Source organism: Schistocerca cancellata, chromosome 3 (assembly GCF_023864275.1).
Source record: "Schistocerca cancellata isolate TAMUIC-IGC-003103 chromosome 3, iqSchCanc2.1, whole genome shotgun sequence".
NCBI lineage: Eukaryota > Metazoa > Arthropoda > Insecta > Orthoptera > Acrididae > Schistocerca > Schistocerca cancellata.
Window position 1 is genome coordinate 109,860,268 of NC_064628.1, and position 23,397 is coordinate 109,883,664.

General features: G+C 42.0%; 1 protein-coding gene across 1 annotated transcript in view; it reads left to right on the forward strand.

Annotated features, from left to right (window-relative positions):
• Positions 1 to 23,397, forward strand: part of LOC126176055 (uncharacterized) — a 186,368-nt gene that overhangs the window by 54,109 nt on the left and 108,862 nt on the right. The window contains exon 2 of the mRNA XM_049923187.1: positions 3,636 to 3,868. Coding sequence (XP_049779144.1) covers positions 3,636 to 3,868 — 233 coding nt within the window. The remainder of the gene's footprint in view (positions 1 to 3,635; positions 3,869 to 23,397) is intronic.

Consider the following 23,397-nt stretch of genomic DNA (forward strand, 5'->3'; position numbering starts at 1 on the left):
ATTGGATTAGCGACATGGTTGTAGGTAAAATGCTTTAGCAAATCTTAAGCAAATTGAGTTGATACACGAAGGAAGTCGCTTGCAAGACACAAATTCGACGAATTCCTATCTACTGCTCGTCAATCTGTATCCAGGTAGGAGTTAAAAACACTTTATAAATTCGGTAAGGTTTTATTACAATTTGCCATCTCCTCCTATATGGAGCCGGCCACGGTGGCCGAGCGGTTCTAGGCGCTTTCAGTCCGGAACCGCGTGACTGCTACGGTCGAAGGTTCGAATCCTGCCTAGGGCATGGATGTGTTTGATGTCCTTAGGTTAGTTAGGTTTAAGTAGTTCTAAGTTCCAGAGGAACCCGGGACCGAAGACGTTTTCATTAGTTGTCAAAGATGCTTATTCATCGCAATATTAAGAGCGTGGGAGGAGGTGTACTTTACACTAACATTTTTAAAATATTGTATTGTTGTCAGGTTTTTCGTATTTTCAAATTTAGAAAAAAATACGTATTGTTTTTAGTGAATTCTTTTACCAGATATCAAAAACATTTTACATTTTTCAGTTGAACTTTACCCAGAAATATAAGTCTTAGTAGTAGAAGTCACTTTCGGCAAGGAATGTCATACTCAGTATCTTCAGGTTCAGGACCTGACTTACTCATCACTATCTCTTTAAAATGTATATTGTGACTAGGAGTCAACAACAAATTACGAAATCAGCATTTTAAATTTTTTATAGTGGTCAAAATAAGTTGAGAATACGTGTTATTGAAAGGGCCTTGATGTTGCTAAGAGTGTGCTGCACGATATTTGTATGTTCTGGACCTTACTTGTACATCAGCACCACCTTAAAGAGTATATTGTTGGTATTAGTCGACAACAACTAATAAAGAATGCTGGTTTTAAACTCTCTGTGGGTTGGACATAAGCAACCCCCTCAGCCTTCTCCTGGTAATGCACGCTATGGAAAATGCGTTGGTATTGCTAGGGTAGTAATGTGTGACTCAAACATAACACGCTGAAACGCCTAAGTCATGTAGCTCCACTCTGACATCTATAGCACAGAACTGAAATTATGATATGCAACATTTCTTTTTCCTTTTTTTTTTGCCCTTTTTTGCCGAAGGTATAAGAATATACCGTTTGCTCCACCGATAAGATATGTAATACCTACAGAGAACACAGTTTTCTTATTTTTCTTCATACATTCAGAATGACGTGACTTGCAAGAGTAGGTAAACTTTGTGTTTCTTCTGTGAGGACATACAGAGTTCACTGGTATTTCTCCATAGTCGTCCCTCTGCAACAATCATCTCTTCACCGACGACTATAACCGAGTGATGGTTGAGGAACGTGTTGGTGACATTCATTTCTGCCTGAACAGAGTACAGCAATGTGGATAGATTTCTCCAAGCAGTGGGCGCATTTACTTGAAGTTCTGCAGAAAAACAGTTTCATCAAACTAATTGCGACTTTTGTTTCATCTGTTTGACATTTCTTACACTACATCTATAGCGAAATCAAATAAAAGATGTGATCTTATCAGGAAATGTGACGGTGTAAAATGTTTCAATTACTTTTTCCACTTTGTGCGTCATAAGAGTGCTGTTCGATGCTATTTTTAATTTTTTTTTTAAAAAAATCAGTACATTACTAAAAGAAGTCTGTGACCTTTTCAATCTTTCTGTAATAATTTATTACGTCACGATTGCTTACATACATTAAAAATATTCACGTTGCCGGTTTCGGGAAGTAGTTGTCATTTTCAGATATGCTTCATTCACTAAGAAACTTCCTACAAATATATAAACAAATATAGTTAGGCGCTTTCAACATCACGAAGTCGTTTAACATTTCAATGAATGTACGGCATACCGTGACATGAATGATGAATATAACCGATCGCGACGTAAATTTCTGTACAAACCATTACCAGTGGTTGTTATGTTTTCATGTAACGTTCTTTTTTCTTTCCCATGCTGCGCTTTGAAAAAATCATGGTCTGCTACGTAGGACTTGGCAGCTAATTAAATGGTGGAAAGAACATTTCAGATTTGCAGTTAAAAAGTGGGCGGCGTATTGGTTGTAATGCTTTCTTGGTTTTACGTACCGAGATATTTTATTAGGCCTTTTAACTGATAAATTTTATTTCACATGATGAGAGATTAATTTGTATGGGTCTTAAAATTTCTCGTGTATTTACGCTAGAGTATTTCAGTTGCAGAAATATATTATTTGTCACACTCCTTCATGACTATTCTTTAAATATGAAGTTCCCAGATACATTTATCGAGGCTTCTGTTAGCCTAGTTAATGGGGACGTGACACGATACCCCGTCGTCCGTTTCGACACACAGGTAGCACTAAGCACAGAAGTCGCTACTCTGGATATAGAGAATAAGTTTTCATTGGGCTAATGGTCGTCGCCATTAGATACAGCTAGTCGGTTATGTCGAATGGTAATCCAGGGAGTTCTATTCTCGTGACCCGAGATTATCCTAAAAGTGAGTGCTTGGGACGGAAACCGAGTCGATTCGAAAATTCGGTGTAGTGATATTGGAAGAAGTTTGAATATTTTCATGTTAGTTCCACACACCAGACATGGCCAGCGAATCTCAACCGGTGGAGTGTGCTGATTAGGGTGGGAGGCGGGGAGGGGAGGGGGGGTGGTATAATACTAAATAGCTCTCTAGAGCATATCGGGCGTGTGCGAGCTTATCGAAAGAAGAAAATATGAATTCAAAAGTTGATCAATTTTTTAAAAGAAAATTAAAGCATAATACATTCTGACTCTATACAAAATCAGAATTCACCTTACACAGATATAATGCGCTTATAATTAGGACTGTGTCAGTACTGCACCATGCATTTAGTAATTTATTTAGTACTAAGTTAGAAACAAATTTTGTAATTAATAGTGACTCCCTTGCGCCTAGCTTGCAGAGAAAAGTTTTTCGAAGGAAGCTTCAATATTAGAAACAGATACTGATTTCTTTTTATTTCTTCTAAGCAGCCAACGCAGAAAACCCAGTTTCGGAAAGGCAGGATGTTGAAAATGGTAACAGCATACGAACTGCTCTTGTATTTAGTACATAAAAGTCATCTATCCACACTCCCCAAAATTCAAAGAGCGACTTATTACTAATTTTTGCTTTGAAGCCTATTAAGACTTTTTCGGGCTTTAAGGGAGCTTCAGGAGTATTTTCGCGCGATAACTGCCGTGTAGATGTAAGTCAGTAAAATAATAAGTAGGCAATTCAGAAATGAAACAGGAAGTATACATAAATTTATTCAGCAGATCACAGAAAACTTCAATTATAACGTACAGTATAGTTTATTTATGTAATAACAATGAAGGTATACTACAGAAACTAAGATAGGTCATTGCTTCAAATCTTAAGATAGTGAATAAGGTTTACGACCTGCTTTAGTTGCTAAGTAGTAAGTTGAACGTCTGCGCCGTCTTCTTCACTGTGTGTCTATGCACTGAGGGGCTGCGACCAGTTACGAGTATATATCGATTCTTATGACTAGTTAAGGTTAGCTGAAAGTGAAAGAAATGTGCACAACTACCTAAACCTGAAATTCAATAATGCACACTGAGCGAGCTGTCCGCGTGACCGGCACCCTCTTGCCTTCCAGACAACTACTTCAAGAAGAAGCTGATGATGAGCTTCTTCGCGCTGCTGATGGTGATCAAGATGATCAAGGTGAAGCTGATGTTCCTGCTGCCCGCGCTGCTGGGAGCCGGCGCCGCCAAGAAGCTCTTCCTCAAGGTGCTGCTCTTCCTCTTCCCCGCCTTCGCCGGCCTCTTCAAGTTCTGCGCCTACTACCACGGCCTGCACGCCTCCAAGTACCACCACCATCACCACCAGGTGAGACCCGACCTCCACTTAACGTACTTCCTCTTTTTTCCGTGCTCCTTCATTTATGTGAGCCTAATGCAGAAGTACATATTGGTAATTGTATTGTTTTCTTATATTTGCATTATCAAGTATTTATTTCATAGGTGATAAGTTAATAACCCCCCCCCCCCCCCCCATGAACCATAGACCTTGCCGTTGATGGGGATGCTTGTGTGCCTCAGCGACACAGATAGCCGTACCGTAGGTGCAACCAGAACGGAGGGGTATCTGTTGAGGGGCCAGACAAACGTGTGGTTCCTGAAGAGGGGCAGCAGCCTTTTCAGTAGTTGCAGGGGCAACAGTCTGGATGATTGATTGATCTGGCCTTGTAACATTAACCAAAACGGCCTTGCTGTGCTGGTACTGCGAAAGGCTGAAAGCAAGGGGAAACTACGGCCGTAATTTTTCCCGAGGGCATGCATCTTTACTGTCTGATTAAATGATGATGACGTCCTCTTGGGTAAAATATTCCGGAGGTAAAATAGTCCCCCATTCGGATCTCCGGGCGGGGACTACTCAGGAGGACGTCGTTATCAGGAGAAAGAAAACTGGCGTTTTACGGATCGGAGCGTGGAATGTCAGATCCCTTAATCGGGCAGATAGATTAGAAAATGTAAAAAGGGAAATGGATAGGTTAAAGTTAGATATAGTGGGAATTAGCGAAGTTCGGTGGCAGGAGGAACAAGATTTTTGGTCAGGTGAACACAGGATTATAAATACAAAATCAAATAGGGGTAATGCAGGAGTAGGTTTAATAATGAATAAAAAAATAGGAGTGCAGGTAAGCTACTACAAACAGCATAGTGAACACATTATTGTGGCCAAGATAGACACGAAGCCCATGCCCACTACAGTAGTACAAGTTTATATGCCAACTAGCTCTGCAGGTGACGAAGAAATTGAAGAAATGTATGATGAGATAAAAGAAATTAATCAGGTAGTGAAGGGAGACGAAAATTTAATAGTCATGTGTGATTGTAATTCGAAAGTAGGAAAAGGGAGAGAAGGAAACATAGTAGGTGAATATGGATTGGGGCTAAGAAATGAAAGAGGAAGCCGCCTGGTAGAATTTTGCGCAGAGCATAACTTACTCATAGCTAACACTTGGTTCAAGAATCATGAAAGAAGATTGTGTACCTGGAAGAACCCTGGAGATACTAGAAGATATCAGATAGATTATATAATGGTAAGACAGATATTTAGGAACCAGGTTTTAAATTGTAACACATTTCCAGGGGCAGATGTGGACTCTGACCACAATCTATTGGTTATGAACTGTGGATTAAAACTGAAGAAACTGCAAAAAGGTGGGAATTTGAGGAGATGGGACCTGTTAAACTGAAAGAACCAGAGGTTGTACAGAGTTTCGGGAAGAGCATAAAGGAACAACTGACAAGAATGGGAGAAAGAAATACAGTAGAAGAAGAATGGATAGCTTTGAGAGATGAAGTGGTGAAGGCAGCAGAGGATCAAGTAGGTGAAAAGACGAGGGCTAGTAGAAATCCTTGGGTAACAGAAGAAATATTGAATTTAATTGATGAAAGGAGAAAATACAAGAATGCAGTAAATGAAGCAGACAAAAAGGAATACAAACGTCTCAAAATTGAGATCGACAGGAAGTGCAAAATGGCTAAGCAGGCATGGCTAGAGGACAAATGTAAGGATGTAGAGGCTTATCTCACTAGGGTAAGATAGATACTGCCTACAGGAAAATTAAAGAGACCTTTGGAGAAACGAGAACCACTTGGATGAATATCAAGAGCTCAGATGGAAACCCAGTTGTAAGCAAAGAAGGGAAAGCAGAAAGGTGGAGGGAGTATATAGAGGGTCTACACAAGGGCAATGTACTTGAGGACAATATTATAGAAATGGAAGAAGATGTAGATGAAGATGAAATGGGAGATACGAAATTGCGTGAAGATTTTGACAGAGCACTGAAAGACCTGAGTCGAAACAAGGCCCCGGGAGTAGACAACATTCCATTGGAACTACTGACAGCCTTGGGAGAGCCAGTCCTGACAAAACTCTACCATCTGGTGAGCAAGATGTATGACACAGGCGAAATACCCTCAGACTTCAAGAAGAATATAATAATTCCAATCCCAAAGAAAGCAGGCGTTGACAGATGTGAAAATTACCGAACTGTCAGTTTAATAAGTCACGGCCTCAAAATTTTAACGCGGATTCTTTACAGACGAATGGAGAAACTGGTAGAAATCGACCTCGGAGAAGATCAGTTTGGATTCCGTAGAAAAATGGGAACACGTAAGGCAATATTGACCCTAAGACTTATCTTAGAAGCTAGATTAAGAAAAGGCAAACCTACGTTTCTAGCATTTGTAGACTTGGAGAAAGCTTTTGACAATGTTGACTGTAATAATCTCTTTCAAGTTCTGAAGGTGGCAGGGGTAAAATACAGGGAGCGAAAGGCTATTTACAATTTGTACAGAAACCAGACGGCAGTTATAAGAGTCGAGGGACATGAAAGGGAAGCAGTGGTTGGGAAGCAAGTGAGACAGGGTTGTAGCCTCTCCCCGATGTTATTCAATCTGTATATTGAGCACGCAGTAAAGGAAACAAAAGAAAAATTCAGAGTAGGTATTAAAATCCATGGAGAAGAAATAAAAATTTTACGGTCCACCGATGACCTTGTAATTCTGTCAGAGACAGCAAAGGACTTGGAAGAGCAGTTGAACGGAATGGACAGTGTCTTGAAGGGAGGATATAGGATGAACATCAACAAAAGCAAAACGAGGATAATGGAATGTAGTCGAATTAAGTCAGGCGATGTTGAGGGTATTAGATTAGGAAATGAGACACTTAAAGTAGTAAAGGAGTTTTGCTATTTGGGGAGCAAAGTAACTGATGATGGTCGAAGTAGAGAGGATATAAAATGTAGACTGGCAATGGCAAGGACAGCGTTTCTGAAGAAGAGGTATTTATTAACATCGAGTATAGATTTAAATGTCAGGAAGTCGTTTCTGAAAGTATTTGTATGGAGTGTAGCCATGTATGGAAGTGAAACATGGACGATAAATATTTTGGACAAGAAGAGAATAGAAGCCTTTGAAATGTGGTGCTACAGAAGAATGCCTTAAGATTAGATGGGTAGATCACGTAAGTAATGAGGAAATATTGCATAGGATTGGGGAGAAGAGGAGTTTGTGGCTCAAATTGACAAGAAGAAGGGATCGGTTGGTAGGACATGATCTCAGGCATCAAGGGATCACCAATTTAGTATTGGAGGGCAGCGTGGAGGGTAAAAATAGTAGAGGGAGACCAAGAGATGAATACACTAAACAGATTCAGAATGGTGTAGGCTGCAGTACGTATTGGGAGATGAAGAAGCTTGCACAGGATAGAGTAGCATGGAGAGCTGCATCAAACCAGTCTCAGGACTGAAGACCACAACAACAACAAAGTTGATAACAGCCTACTTTGGTACTGCTTGTGCTTCCAGTTTTTAAGTGACTTGCGTACACTGATAAGTAAATGAGTTAGGCGGTTACCTAACAGAGTATAGTGCTCTCTCTCTGTGAACGTTGGCGACGTGTCTTGACATGGACTATCTGTGAAAGCGAAAGGGTAGGGGAACAATCTTGAACCATTACCGCTAATACTCATTGACAACCACAAGGACAACTCACAGATATTCGTTGGAGCGCTCATTCCGGTCGGTGGAATACTAAATACAGGGGGACAATTGTTGATTTGCGAGGAAAAAAACGTAAATTAGTTAAAAACTACGGCGCGCACTCACTTTATTCAAAATTTAAACGTCACTACAGATATGCGGATTTGGGTTACGACATGTTCCATATGTCTGCCATCATTGACGCTGATGTGGCGCATACAAATAATGAAGTTCTGCATGACCCGCTGAAGTTTCGGAACACCAATGCTGTCGATGACCTCCTGTCTTCAGATCAGCAGTGGTTTTGCGTTTATTGCTGTACACCTTGTCTTCAATATAGCCCCACAAAAAGGAGTAGCATGTGTTCTGATCCGGAGAACAGGGCGGCCAGTCGGGACCTATGCCAGTGGCCTCTGGGTACTTCAGAGTCAGAATGCGGTCTCCAAAATGCTCCTCCAGGACACCAAAAAATCTCCTGGTACGATGGGGTCTAGTCCGTCTTGCATGAACCACATCTTGTCGAAATCAGGGTCATTTTGGATAATGAGAATGAAACCATCTTCCAAAACCTATACATACCATTCGGAAAGAATATCACACCGATTATTCAGTGACTGGACACTGCACATCACACAGTCTCCTGTTGAGGGTGAAGAGACTTCTCTATCGCAAAATACCGGTTCTCAGTCTCCCAGATGCGCCCGTTTTACTTATTAACGAACCCATCCCAATAAAAATGGGCTTCATCACTAAACCAAACCATACTAATTCCCATCAGGCCCGCGGCCAGCCGTGCAGTTTAACTTCCTAACGCAAACCGTTCAGAAGCCATGACGATTTTATTTCATGTATTCAATAACTGTCACCCTGTGTGTTCAGTACTATGTGAGTCAGCAGCTCGTGGTCGTGAGGTAGCGTTCTCGCTTCCCGCACCCGGGTTCCCGGGTTCGATTCCCGGCGGGGTCAGGGATTTTCTCTGCCTCGTGATGACTGACTGGGTGTTGTGTGATGTCCTTAGGTTAGTTAGGTTTAAGTAGTTCTAAGTTCTAGGGGACTGATGACCATAGATGTTAAGTCCCATAGTGCTAAGAGCCATTTAGTACTATGTGACTTCCGGGTGGAAAGATGTAGAGGGATGTCATGCAGGCACCCTTATATCGTTGGAGCATTTAGAGCACCATTTTGGCAGAATTTGGAGGCAGAAAGTGAACCGAAAAATAGGATCCCCCTAAGGTATTCTGTGGTTTAACTGTTAGATGCTCAAGACTGAACAGTTTCTGTTGTTCGTCGGCAATAGATGATGGCAGACGTGTTCCATTTATTCATCCTACGTAGGACAACAGAAGTTACCTGAACGACACTCCACTTGCAAGCAGGATGCACTTCTTCACGGTATTTTCCACGTTTTAGTCTGCCTCCACCATCGTGAACTTCAGCTGCGCGTCCGATGCCAGGGCTCACTCATTTTTATTGATATCTATGCAATGTAACATGGCCTCTGTGCACCAAAGAATATCGGGACTGTACTTCGTGTCGTGTCAGTGACGATATCATTACAGTCGTGGAAGAACTTCTGTAGGGCAACGACGTGGATGTGAACCGGTCAAATCGCAGCATTGGCGTGAATCGAATTATGAAGGCAACAGAAAATATAAATCAGGACAAAATTTAGCTATCTCGTCTATTTCATATGGGCGGTTCATCTACATCTACATCCATACTCCGCAAGCCACCTGACGGTGTGTGGCGGAGGGTACCTTCAGTACCTCTATCGGTTCTCCCTTCTATTCCAGTCTCGTATTGTTCGTGGAAAGAAGGATTGTCGGTATGCCTCTGTGTGGGCTCTAATCTCTCTGATTTTATCCTCATGGTCTCTTCGCGAGATATACGTAGGAGGGAGCAATATACTGCTTGACTCTTCGGTGAAGGTATGTTCTCGAAACTTTGTCAAAAGCCCGTACCGAGCTACTGAGCGTCTCTCCTGCAGAGTCTTCCACTGGAGTTTATCTATCATCTCCGTAACGCTTTCGCGATTACTAAATGATCCTGTAACGAAGCGCGCTGCTCTCCGTTGGATCTTCTCTATGTCTTGTATCAACCCTATCTGGTACGGATCCCACACTGCTGAGCAGTATTCAAGCAGTGGGCGAACAAGCGTACTGTAACCTACTCCCTTTGTTTTCGGATTGCATTTCCTTAGGATTCTTCCAATGAATCTCAGTTGTGGCATCTGCTTTACCGACAATCAACATTATATGATCATTCCATTTTAAATCACTCCTAATGCGTACTCCCAGATAATTTATGGTATTAACTGCTTCCAGTTGCTGACCTGCTATTTTGTAGCTAAATGATAAAGGATCTATCTTTCTGTGTATTCGCAGCACATTACACTTGTCTACATTGAGATTCAGTTGCCATTCCCTGCACCATGCGTCAATTCGCTGCAGATCCTCCTGCATTTCAGTACAATTTTCCATTGTTACAACCTCTCGATACACCACAGCATCATCTGCAAAAAGCCTCAGTGGACTTCCGATGTCATCCACCAGGTCATTTATGTATATTGTGAATAGCAACGGTCCTATGACACTCCCCTGCGGCACACCTGAAATTACTCTTACTTCGGAAGACTTCTCTCCATTGAGAATAACATGCTGCGTCCTGTTATCTAGGAACTCCTCAATCCAATCACACAATTGGTCTGATAGTCCATATGCTCTTACTATGTTCAATAAACGACTGTGGGGAACTGTATCGAACGCCTTGCAGAAGTCAAGAAACACGGCATCTACCTGTGAACCCGTGTCTATGGCCCTCTGAGTCTCGTGGACGAATAGCGCGAGCTGGGTTTCACATGACCGTCTTTTTCGAAACCCATGCTGATTCCTACAGAGTAGATTTCTAGTCTCCAGAAAAGTCATTATACTCGAACACAATACGTGTTCCAAAATTCTACAACTGATCGACGTTAGAGATATAGGTCTATAGTTCTGCACATCTGTTCGACGTCCCTTCTTGAAAACGGGGATGACCTGTGCCCTTTTCCAATCCTTTGGAACGCTACGCTCTTCTAGAGACCTACGGTACACCGCTGCAAGAAGGGGGGCAAGTTCCTTCGCGTACTCTGTGTAAAATTGAACTGGTATCCCATCAGGTCCAGAGGCCTTTCCTCTTTTGAGCGATTTTAATTGTTTCTCTATCCCTCTGTCGTCTATTTCGATATCTACCATTTTGTCATCTGTGCGACAATCTAGAGAAGGAACTACAGTGCAATCTTCCTCTGTGAAACAACTTTGGAAAAAGACATTTAGAATTTCGGCCTTTAGTCTGTCATCCTCTGTTTCAGTACCATTTTGGTCACAGAGTGTCTGGACATTTTGTTTTGATCCACCTACCGCTTTCACATAAGACCAAAATTTCTTAGGATTTTCTGCCAAGGTGTGCATCCAGGCTTTCGTTGGCCAGCGTCCTTTTCTTTTTTAATTGTCGACTAACGTGTAGCATTGATCACCACACATTTGCTGTGAAAGGTACTTGCTTTCATTCTGTTTTGTCTTTGTAAGTCACTATCTTCGTATGTAAACAGCCATGTTGTCCTCCATCCTATCTGTGTCTTTAAAGTTCGAAAATTTGTGCAGCCTTGCTTATAGTTCGTAGAAATATAAACTACTTTGAATGCGCTCAGCAGTTCCTTAAACAGACACAGGATTTTTCGATGGAAACACCACCGCAAGAAACTTCCCACATAACGAAATCAGCTAGTATCCCATATTCGTCCTAAGCTGTAGGTAATTTTAAACGCGAATAACGCTCTGAAGAGGCTGTCAATTCGATGCCGGCAATGGCGCTACTCGTTCTCTTTCTTTTTTTATATATAAATAACGTTTTTAACAGTGACTGCTTGCTGTTTTTTCTCGGAAGAATTAACCTGCTCGCGACCGTTTGCGGAATTTTTATTCAGCTTTGTGGTTGTAAAAGATGAAAACTTTTAGTGTAAACAAAGTGCCAGTGGTCCAGTGGAATGAATGAACAACCACAGCTTTCACCTGAAACAAATAAGGAAACTACGTAAACGTCGAACAAGGTTAACTGAGCGGACAATTGGATCCCAACCATCTTGAATAGAAATCCATAGTCTTAACCGCTAAACCACTTCGACCCGTTCCACAGAGCGCGCACACTGCTCCGTAAGGACGTCTTGAATTATACTCAAGAATACAGCCTTTATCGCAGAATTTTATTGATGAAATCTTCTTGTCACTTGCGTCAAACAGTGTGTCAACGAGTTTCCTCCTCGTCATCTCCAAGCACAGCAGACTTTTAATGTTCCGTCTTAGGCAGACTGATCAACATTTTTCACACGATGAAATTTGTTAGAATAATATGTCATTAGCCAGCTTAAAAGCAGCATATTTGGAATAAAACTAATTACCACTGTTCCATGGACTGCACTGCAACACTAATTACAAGTTCACACTTTGTATATCATCGACATAAACCTCATAAAGTGCTTTAGATAGTGGTAAGAACATATTTCATAAACCTCACAAAGTGGTCAGAGTAGTAGTAAGGACTAATATAGTTATTGAAACCGTCATAGTTAATTGCATTTCAATTTTTTTCAATTAAGTGCCATTTGATTTCTGTAAGCAAAGAGCTAATGTTATCCATTACCATACTTGCGAAATCATTTTCATCACATGCCACGGCTTTAACACTGACTCTTTTGTCATTTATAAATATATAATACCCTACAACACCTGTCACATTTGTTGCACAATGCAGGGTGCCTCCAGCACATCATGCTGTACATACTTCTCGTTTCCACAACGCCAAGAAAGTTGTCATCTTTCGGCAGAGCAATTAACGCGTACACATTTTTCGCTTTATTCGAAACGCCATCTTCTCTAAGCAGGACTACCAACGTACCCCATTAAACATGTCGAAGGGTATAGGATCTTGGCTAGTCTGCGTTACCGGCAACACTCGATAATTACTGCGGCACGAGACGAAAGAAGTATGAATAAAATCTCTAAAAACCAAATGGGACACCTCTGCGAGAGATCTCAGATCAAGAATGCAGGATTTACAAGAAAATTGTACAAGTATTATTGTACCAAAGTCCACTGATAGTTTCTGTTTACAACTAATATATTTTATCAAGACGAATGGTTTTTAGGCATCTTTCTTTTATTTTTATATTTGTAACGTTCCTGAGAATAACAGCAGTTCGTTTTGGTCCGTGTGGTAATGTTGTTTATTTGAAACATTGATAAGATTAACAGCATATTTTTTCTAGGTAGCGCCTACACTCACAATGCTGCTAACGTATCTGTTCATATACCATACAAACAACACTTCATTATAGAAATGAAATATTAACTATATTCGTTACAGTAGGTCTTCACACAGCTATAATCTTGCTTTGTGCATATGGGCCGACATTCTAATACATATTGTTGTCATCAGTTTCAACATTTTATATCTGAGTGTGATGATATCCTCGAGTCCTAGAAATAGTGTAGGATTTTAAGAGAGCCGAGATGGTAGAGGTGGGAGAGAAAAATGATCACTTTGCCGAATGTTTTTCGTGTGTATGTGTGTGTGGGGGGGGGGGGCATTTCACTAAAAGTGTGGCCAACTTATGTAGTGTCTAATTGCTTGTTGCATTTATCTGTTGTTCGAGAAGCTGCCTATAATGTCAATCCACATATTTAAATTTTTTTTCGTTCCACTGCTAAGAACACGTTCGCATGACTTTTTTCAAGCATCTGCGAGACAACTCCATTCTTTTCATCCTGTAGTGTTTTTTTAACCTGCTTTTTCACTGCCATTGAATTAATTTATTTTCACTAATCTCGTCAAAATCGCTATATCAAGTTATACACTAAACGCTACCTTAATATACAGAATATTAACAAGTTTTTAATTCTGTTTTCAAAATCTCCACTTAAAGGTATTTTGAGTGTCTCCATGAGACGCAGTTTCAACAACATTTCATTAGGTTATTATGACACCTCAGAATTAAGCAGCTAATTGCTGGCAGGCATGCAGTTTTAACACGGGTACAGAAACAGATTACAAGGAGCAGCTGTGTCACTGTGGGAACTTCCCAGCCTACCTGCAGGTTGATTATCCTGTCTGTTATTACATAAGCCTCTCATTAGGCGAACATACACCGTAACTGGCTTCACGGTGTGGCAGATAACCCCACTGTAAGACAAAGAAAACAGAAATGCAAGCGATACTATAAAATAAATCTCAAGGGCTATAATAACAGAAACGTGCGTCTTGCAATAAACAACAACAATACCTTATTAGAGAATAAGTTGCAAACGTCGTGAAGTGCCATATGCCAGAAGAAAACAACTTGACACAAGTATTTTGTAAAGATGGCATACAATAGAATATAATATCACCTTTGTTGTATAAAGAAAGACAGAACAAAGTGAACAGTCCTCGTAAGAATATAACTGTCATGTTGCTAGGTCTACAGATTATTTCCAGGCCACTACAGAGGATGAATCTTTGACAGTGCCAGTTGCTGGTGGTGGCGAAACGTCAGATGACTCTGAGCACTATGGGACTTAAAATCTGAAGTCATCAGTCCCCTAGAACTTGGAACTACTTAAACCTAACTAACGTAAGCACATCACACACGTCCATGCCCGAGACAGGATTCGAACCTGCGACCGTAGCAGTCGCGCGGTTCCGGACTGAAGCGCCTAGAACCACTTGGCCACCGGGGCCGGCGAAACGTCAGAAAAATAACTGAAGTAACGTCGGCCGAAGATCCAGAGACGAGTGCTAACAGGCAATATCTCACGTTATTCACTATTATTAGTTGAAATTTATTGCAGAACTCAGTCTTTCTCCTCTCTCATCCTCCCTAACGAGCCAACATTGCCACGCGAAGTGGGCATGCTATTTGAGGCACCATGTCACGGATTGCGCTGCCCCTCCCGCCGGAGGTTCGAGTCCCCCCTCGGGCTTGAGTGTTGTTCTTAGCATAAGTTAGCTTAAGTAGTGTGTAAGTTTAAGGACCGATGACCTCAGCAGTTTGGTCCCTTAGGAATTCACACACGTTTGAACATTTGAACCTACATTCCTTCGTAACATTGTTTCCTTCTCCAGTATTACGCTCCAGAAACCCATAATTACTGGAATTTTAAAAGCTAATTAATGGTAATAAAAGCAGCATGTTTGAGTGCATAGAACTTAACGTTATGTATCTTGACAGTACACAGTACCATTACTACTGAATATCTCAAATGGCATAGCGTGTTTGGGGCTTGTACGTAAGACGGAGATGCGAGTCACATCTGTATCGAAATCGCAGCCAGAACAAATGACCGACAGTCTGGTTCCTCTGGCGCTGTTTGTATACACTGTGGTGTGGTCACTACAGAATGGCAATCGCACAAGAATGTAAACAAACGAGAAATTTGGCTGCCCGATGAGGGAAGAGCGGTGCGGGTGCAAACCCGCACGTCCCCTCGTAGGGCTGACAGTGCTCTACGCTATCGAAGTAAACGATTTATTGATACATTCTCAACACGGCTTCAGAAAATATCGTTCTTGTGAAACACAACTAGCTCTTTATCCTCGTGAAATAATGTGTGCTATCGACAGGGGATGTCAAATTGATTCCATATTTTTAGATTTCCAGAAGGCTTTCGACACCGTTCTTCACAAGCGTCTTCTGCTCAAACTGCATACATATGGAATATCGCCTCAGTTGTGCGACTGGATTCGTGATTTCCTGTCAGAAAGGTCACAGTTCGTAGTAACAGACGGAAAGTCATCAGGTAAAACAGAAGTAATATCCGGCGTTCCCCAAGGAAGTGTTATAGGCCCTCTATTCTTCCTGATCTAAATTAACGACATAGGCGACTATCTGAGTAGCCCTATTAGACTCGTTGCAAATGATGCTGTCATTTACCGTCTTGTCAAGTCATCAGACAACCAAAACGAATTGCAAAATTATTTAGATAAGATATCTGTATGGTGCGAAAAATGGCAATTTACCCCGAAAAAAGAAAAGTTTGAAGTTCTTCACATAAGTAATAAAAGAAATCCGCTAAATTTCGATGGCGCGACAAGTCACTCAAACCTGAAGGGTATAAATTCAACTAAATACTAGGGATTACAATTATAAAAAACCTAAATTGGGACGATCGCATGGATAATGTTGTGGGTAGTCCAAACAAAAAACTGCGATTCATTGGCAGAACGCCGGCCAGAGTGGCCGAGCGGTTCTAGACGCTACAGTCTGGAAACGTGCGACCGCTACGGTCGCAGGTTCGAATCCTGCCTCGGGCATGGATGTGTGTGATGTCCTTAGGTTAGTTAGGTTTAAGTAGTTCTAAGTTCTAGGGGACTGATGACCTCAGAAGTTAAGTCCCATAGTGCTCAGAGCCATTTGATTTTCGTTGGCAGAACACTTAGACATTGCAACAGGTCTACTAAAGAGATTGCTTACACCATGCTTGTTCGCCCTATTCTGGAATACTGCTGTGCGGTGCGGCATTCGCAACGGTTGGGACTAATGGATGACATCAAAAAGTTCAAAAAAGGACGGCTCGTTTTATACTATCCCGAAATAGAGGAGATATTGCCACAGACACGATACGTGAATTGGAGTAGCAATCATTAAAACATAGGCGTTTTGCGTTACAGCGTGACCTTCTCATGAAATTTCAATCAGCAGTTTTCTCGCCCGATTGCAAAAATATATTGTTGGCACCCGCCTACATAGCGATAAATGATCATCGTGATAAAAGAAGAGAAATGAGGGCTCTCACAGAAAAAGTTAAGTGCTCATTTTTTTCCGCGCGCCGTTCGAGAGTGAAACGGTAGAGAGACAGCTTGAAGGTGGTTCATTGAACCCTCTGCCAGGCACTTAACTGTGAGTAGCAGAGTAATCACGTAGATGTAGATGTTCTGTGAAAACACAATATATTGTCGCCATTCCGGCTGGTGTGAGAGTTGTACACGAACTTGTAGTCGAACACCGCGATGGGCCCGGATTAGTCTCATTTCAAAATAAGAAAAGAAAACAATGAACAATACAAAGTAATGTGGTGTACTCAACGCATTTATTAACGACTACCGCGCAGCTGATTGCTGACGTTGGCATTGTAGGGTGGACACGATACTTCAGACCCTAATTCTACCGGTATCTTAGTATCTTATACAACCCCCCCATCCCGCCTCTAGGTAAAACTAGCAAGTTAAAGCATTCACATAACACCGTATCACATTTTTAGTTCTGCATTTACATTTCCAGAACTTTTGTAGCGGAAATGTAAATAATAATGTCAATATTCCCGAAATCAGTGACGGGGTCTCTTTCCTACAGAAAAGAATCAGCCAATGGACTTTCCTTCTCTTTTCTTACAATGTGAATGCCCTAAACAGCACAAGGTATGTTTTCCCCTATAAAAAGTGATTGCCATTTGAATAGTACGTCATGTCGCTAAAGTTGAATATTTTGCAGTTAGCAATCCAATCCGGAGCTCCATTTTCGATGTTTTCACTTTCATTGACAGAGACACTAATATAGTAGCTACATAAGTAATAGCACAGGAGTAATAGTTAGCGCTAACATCAGTTACACTCTGCAGATAAATCTAATGAAGTTGGATTCGTATGTAGACCCAAATTTTAATCTTGGAACAGTGTCTTTGTACTTCTGCTACTGTTTATATGGCAGTTTCTTGATCTCAGAATGGCAGACGAGTGTGTTGTGTAAAGTAGAAACCACTTGATTTGACAATGTCTCCAAAACATAGTCTACTATTATTTGCGTAGTAGATGAACTATTCCATGTCACCACGGAGAATGAATCCTTGACAATACCAGTCGCTGGTGCTAGTGAAACGTCAGAAAAATAATGAACAAACGTCGGCCGAAGATCCCGAGACGAATGCTAACAGGCAATACGTCATGGTTTTACTATTACTAGTTGAAATTTGCTGCAGAACTCAGTCTTCTTCCTCTCTCATTTCCCCTATCGAGCCCACATTCTGTCGTAATACTATCTTCTGTTTCCTCCTCTAGTATTGCACTTCGGATGTCCATAATTATTGAATTTTGTTTCCCTTTCATGTCCCTTTCAAAGTCCCCATAGACATCCTCTATCTGCTTAGCTTCTAACAGGGACGTCGTGATGTAACAGCTGAACTATTGTTTGCTGTCCATTCCGATGAGAATAATTCTGACACTGGACAGTTTACGAAACTCGTTCTCTACCCCACTTCCGCATTCATGACGACTTCTACTCCCTCTGATGTTGTTGACATTTCCCTGCATTCATCTGACCAGCAACCCTAATGTTCTTTGTGTTTCATTTCACTGATCGCCACTTTGTCCACAATGATCCTTGTCATCTCTCCTTTCAGATATTTTTAGTACCGCTACCACACTAGACTTCTGACATTCCGTGCTCTGACTCGTAGAATGTTACTTCTTCGTTGGTTATCAATCTTTTCCTGGTGGACACCTACACATTGGCAGTCCTCTCTCGGAGATCCGAACAGGGGACTTATCTGTAACGTTTTGCCAATGGAAAGATTATCATGGCCTTTCTTCAAACACAAACCGCATATACAGAGCGGTCAGGAACAGTAGCATGTGCCGAGAAATAATTGTTAAGAAAAAACTTCGATTCATTGAGCCTTTTCCGAGTTAATTAGCACTGAAGTTAACCAGTCAAGCCGTTGAGCACGCAAATTCAATCGGTCTACTAGAGACGGTGTCACCAAATGTGTTTTAAGTTTGGTTTCCTAAAACCGAACAGCAGATACAAAAATTCGAAATGGAACGTAAGCATGTATCGAATTCGAGTCAAAGGCTGAGCAGTCTCCTGCGCTATTATCTTCACTATGAGAACAACTGGCACTAATTGTATACGGCGAGCCGCTCGAAGTTGCGTGCGCAAAGGCCTGATTGGCTAATTTCATGATACTTAAACCGGAAATGGCACAACGTATCGAATTCTTTTCTTAACAATCATTTCTCAACACAATCTACTCTGCAGCCCCCTTACAAACTTTTCAGACTGTTTATGACCTCCCCATATATGTTATTAATGCATTTCTTTCCATTATCTTATGTATACACATGTAGTTGACAAATTTTGACTCTTCCCTATTTTTGGGGCATTTTTCACTCTAAGAGCAAGCGCGTGTCCCGAATCTCTGTCTACTCTTTCGCCCTCGTTGACAAGTCCTCAGAAAGAACGAAGAGAATTCCTTATACCACAAGTCTTCGGCCATCGTTCTTGGTGATTTGTATTGAAAATTCAAGCAGTTGCCGGGAGACAACCCGGCCTCTGTTTTGATTATTAGTGACACTACGACTACACTAAGAGACATACGTTGCAACAATCACATCATTGGTAACTTAAAAAACAAAACTTTTCTCATCGTTTTATACATCTGCTGGTCGGGTCCCACTGAGTTCAGACCTGTACAATGCGCTAAGATATTCCACATAAGGCATCAGAGTTACATCCAGCAGTGATGCAGGTAGAGAAACTACAGGGTGTTTCAAAAATGACCGGTATATTTGAAACGGCAATAAAAACTAAACGAGCAGCGATAGAAATACACCGTTTGTTGCAATATGCTTGGGACAACAGTACATTTTCAGGCGGACAAACTTTCGAAATTACAGTAGTCACAATTTTCAACAACAGATAGCGCTGCAAGTGATGTGAAAGATATAGAAGACAACGGAGTCTGTGGGTGCGCCATTCTGTACGTCGTCTTTCTGCTGTAAGCGTGTGCTGTTCACAACGTGCAAGTGTGCTGTGGACAACATGGTTTATTCCTTAGAACAGAGGATTTTTCTGGTGTTGGAATTCCACCGCCTAGAACACAGTGTTGTTGCAACAAGACGAAGTTTTCAACGGAGGTTTAATGTAACCAAAGGACCGAAAAGCGATACAATAAAGGATCTGTTTGAATAATTTCAACAGTCTGGGAACGTGACGGATGAACGTGCTGGAAAGGTAGGGCGACCGCGTACGGCAACCACAGAGGGCAACGCGCAGCTAGTGTAGCAGGTGATCCAACAGCAGCCTCGGGTTTCCGTTCGCCGTGTTGCAGCTGCGGTCCAAATGACGCCAACGTCCACGTATCGTCTCATGCGCCAGAGTTTACACCTCTATCCATACAAAATTCAAACGCGGCAACCCCTCAGCGCCGCTACCATTGCTGCACGAGAGACATTCGCTAACGATATAGTGCACAGGATTGATGACGGCGATATGCATGTGGGCAGCATTTGGTTTACTGACGAAGCTTATTTTTACCTGGACGGCTTCGTCAATAAACAGAACTGGCGCATATGGGGAACCGAAAAGCCCCATGTTGCAGTCCCATCGTCCCTGCATCCTCAAAAAGTACTGGTCTGGGCCGCCATTTCCTCCAAAGGAATCATTGGCCCATTTTTCAGATCCGAAACGATTACTGCATCTCGCTATCTGGACATTCTTCGTGAATTTGTGGCGGTACAAACTGCCTTAGACGACACTGCGAACACCTCGTGGTTTATGCAAGATGGTGCCCGGCCACATCGCACGGCAGACGTCTTTAATTTCCTGAATGAATATTTCAATGATCGTGTGATTGCTTTGGGCTATCCGAAACATACAGGAGGAGGCGTGGATTGGCCTCCCTATTCGCCAGACATGAACCCCTGTGACTTCTTTCTGTGGGGACACGTGAAAGACCAGGTGTACCGCCAGAATCCAGAAACAATTGAGCAGCTGAAGCAGTACATCTCATCTGCATGTGAAGCCATTCCGCCAGACACGTTGTCAAAGGTTTCGGGTAATTTCATTCAGAGACTACGCCATATTATTGCTACGCATGGTGGATATGTGGAAAATATCGTACTATATAGTTTCCCAGACAGCAGCGCCATCTGTTGTTGACAATTGCAACTACTGTAATTTTGAAAGTTTGTCTGCCTGAAAATGTACTGTTGTCCCAAGCATATTGCAACAAACGGTGTATTTCTATCGCTGCTCGTTTAGTTTGTATTGCCGTTTCAAATATACCGGTCATTTTTAAACACCCTGTACTTAGTGCCTGTTAGCTGTGAACTGCTTAGGTTACATGGTAGTGACTTGGTAAATAGCAAAGGTCAAGCCATAAAAATATGTGGAATTAAGATCACATAGAAGTGTGATGTGTACGAATGCTAAAAGGCCTTTTACAGGTAATAAAAGAATACAGGTTAGAAATCTGTTTTACGTCAAAGCGAAACAGTAATTCCTCTGCGAAAGAGACAAGGTACAAAAACACTTTACAGTCTTCAGGTATATTAGTTGAGCATAACTTGAACAGAGACCACAGCACGAAACAGCGAATGACTGCAGAGGAGACAAGGGTCTGGGTGCTCATCTCGAAGAGCCTAATACTTAAAAGTTCTTTCACTTGGACTAAGGCACTTTTCAAAGAGAAAAAAAGAGAAAAATGACAGCCAGTGCGGAATGCAATGTCTTTGTTAATCACATTCTGTTGCAGCCTAAATGACGAGAGCTGCTCTGCCTGGCACGTGATAACAGCTCTGCACTGCTAGCCTGTAAGACTTAAAAATGGCTCAAATGGCTCTGAGCACTATGGGACTTAACAACTGAGGTCATCAATCCCCTACAACTTAGAACTACTTAAACCTAACTAACCTAAGGAGACCACACACATCCATGCCCGAGGCAGGATTCGAACCTGCGACCGTAGCAGCGCCTAGAACAGCTTGGCCACAGCAGCCGGCTGTAATACTACGACCTCTGGAAGAATAGCATTATACTTATTCTTCGTATATAGTACAGTAGGAGGGAACTGCGAAAGAGAGGAGATGTGTACCCATGACGCCCCGTACCATCACGCCAGGTGAAGAATGAATTCTGGCAACATTAAATTTCCTCAGAGCTTCCATGCACAGATTCCTCCATCGTTATGCAAAATCATAACTCTGAGTTATGTCAACAGACAGTGCCACTCATGTGTGCACTATCGGTGCTCCGCTTTCGTCTGCCTTGTGAGGGAAGTTACAGTAATTTTCGCCGTTTGTAAACAGCCCATGGCGCTCCACACGCGGTCGCAATGTCTTGCTGCAAAACAAGGCCATTTTATGGCTCTCGGTATGTGACGCTGCTGTACGATAATGATAATGAGTGGTTTGTGAAGCGCTCAACTGCGCAGTCATCAGCGCCCGTACAATGTCCCACTTTTTTCACACTCCAATTTTTACATAATCCAATTTAGCCACTGTCACGAATGATGATGATGATGAAAGGATGGAGACAACACACAACTCCCAGTCTCTGGGCAAAGAAAATCCCCATCCCGACCGGGAATCGAACCCGGGAACCCGTGCTCCAGAGCCAGCAACGCTAGCCACTAGACCACGAGCTGCGGTCGTGCGGCTGTATGCTGATGCGCGGTCGAGTAATATTACATCTGTCCTCTCTGGCGCTAGTCGCATGGGCCTGTTGAGATCCTCCGTGTCCTTGGATTCGATCCTCCTGAAATTTACTTCATATTCACGTGATGGTCGTTGGATCCTTGTAAGGTGTCAGGCAAAACCAACACCTTCCACGAAAACCCTGACATGATAGCAAATCCGGATATATCACATAGCTCCTAATAAATCCTGACATTAAATTAACCAAAGTAATACAATCAATGAGTGAGCAAATGGAATAAAACAGAGTAACACAAGAACATCCTAATGCATGTCACACCTTCCCACCGTGAAACAGACGCAGTTCCGAGGGGAGAAACGAGAACAGAGACCGAGAGCAGAGCCATGTAGGCTAGAAGGCCCTACGATAAGAGCGGGACAATGGGACACCCATGTTGCCGGCCGACCGCCAAGAGGTCCATCCCCCAGCCCATGTTAAAAGATAGAGCCCTCCAGAAGAACAGTATAGATCTTAGGATACACTAAAAGGGCCACCCCAGCTGCAAGTTTTAGCGAGAGACTATACGCGTCTCTGTTGCGTAGCAAACGTTAAAAACATTGCCCCACCATGAAAGGTATAACGTTTCCCGTTGGATGGACAGAATTTTTGTAGGTGGAGCTTAAGGTTAACATTGAGACACTGATTGGTCAGTTGAAAACACAGCCAGATACCTTTTTCTTAAACCAACTTCGGTAAACAGTAGTAAGGATAAGTTCGAGACAGTTGCTCCCGAGATGGCGAGCTGTGTGGAGCTGCGCCACCAGCCACCCCTGACGCTGCCTAACCACCGACAAGGTAATGAAAGCACGCGATGCTGCATAAGAGCGCATAAGGCTTGACTCAGAACTGCAGAAGTCTCACGTGTTACATCCCCTTTTTACGTAATACTAGTGTCGATCGTCAATTAAACTTCGTGGTATTCACATCTGCCACTTGAAGTTAAAATCTGAAACACGATGATTTTTCTGTTATATAATTATTGAGAAGCCACATCAGCCACTGTAATTTACGACAAGTTAAATAGACTAATTAAAGATAATTGAGGGTCACTGTAAACCATTTTTGATAGTTTTCTCTTTTATGAAACTTAATTTAAACCTAGATTATGGATGTGATATGGCATAGGCCATCCTTCGATCCATTATAGAACTTGGAAACCCAGTCAGGGAATATTCGTTCACAGTTTTGTTGAAGGCAGTTGGTTTTTATCATCCTGTATTAAAATATTTCCTTTTATCCATAGTACAATTTATAAACACTGTGTTTATAAACACTGGTAAACTTAACTGCATTATCGACGTTATTTTACCAGCTAACTAAAAATAGGAAAGCCTTGAACCCCTTCCACTAAATTTAGTTAGTATTAAGATTCTTTTACAGGGA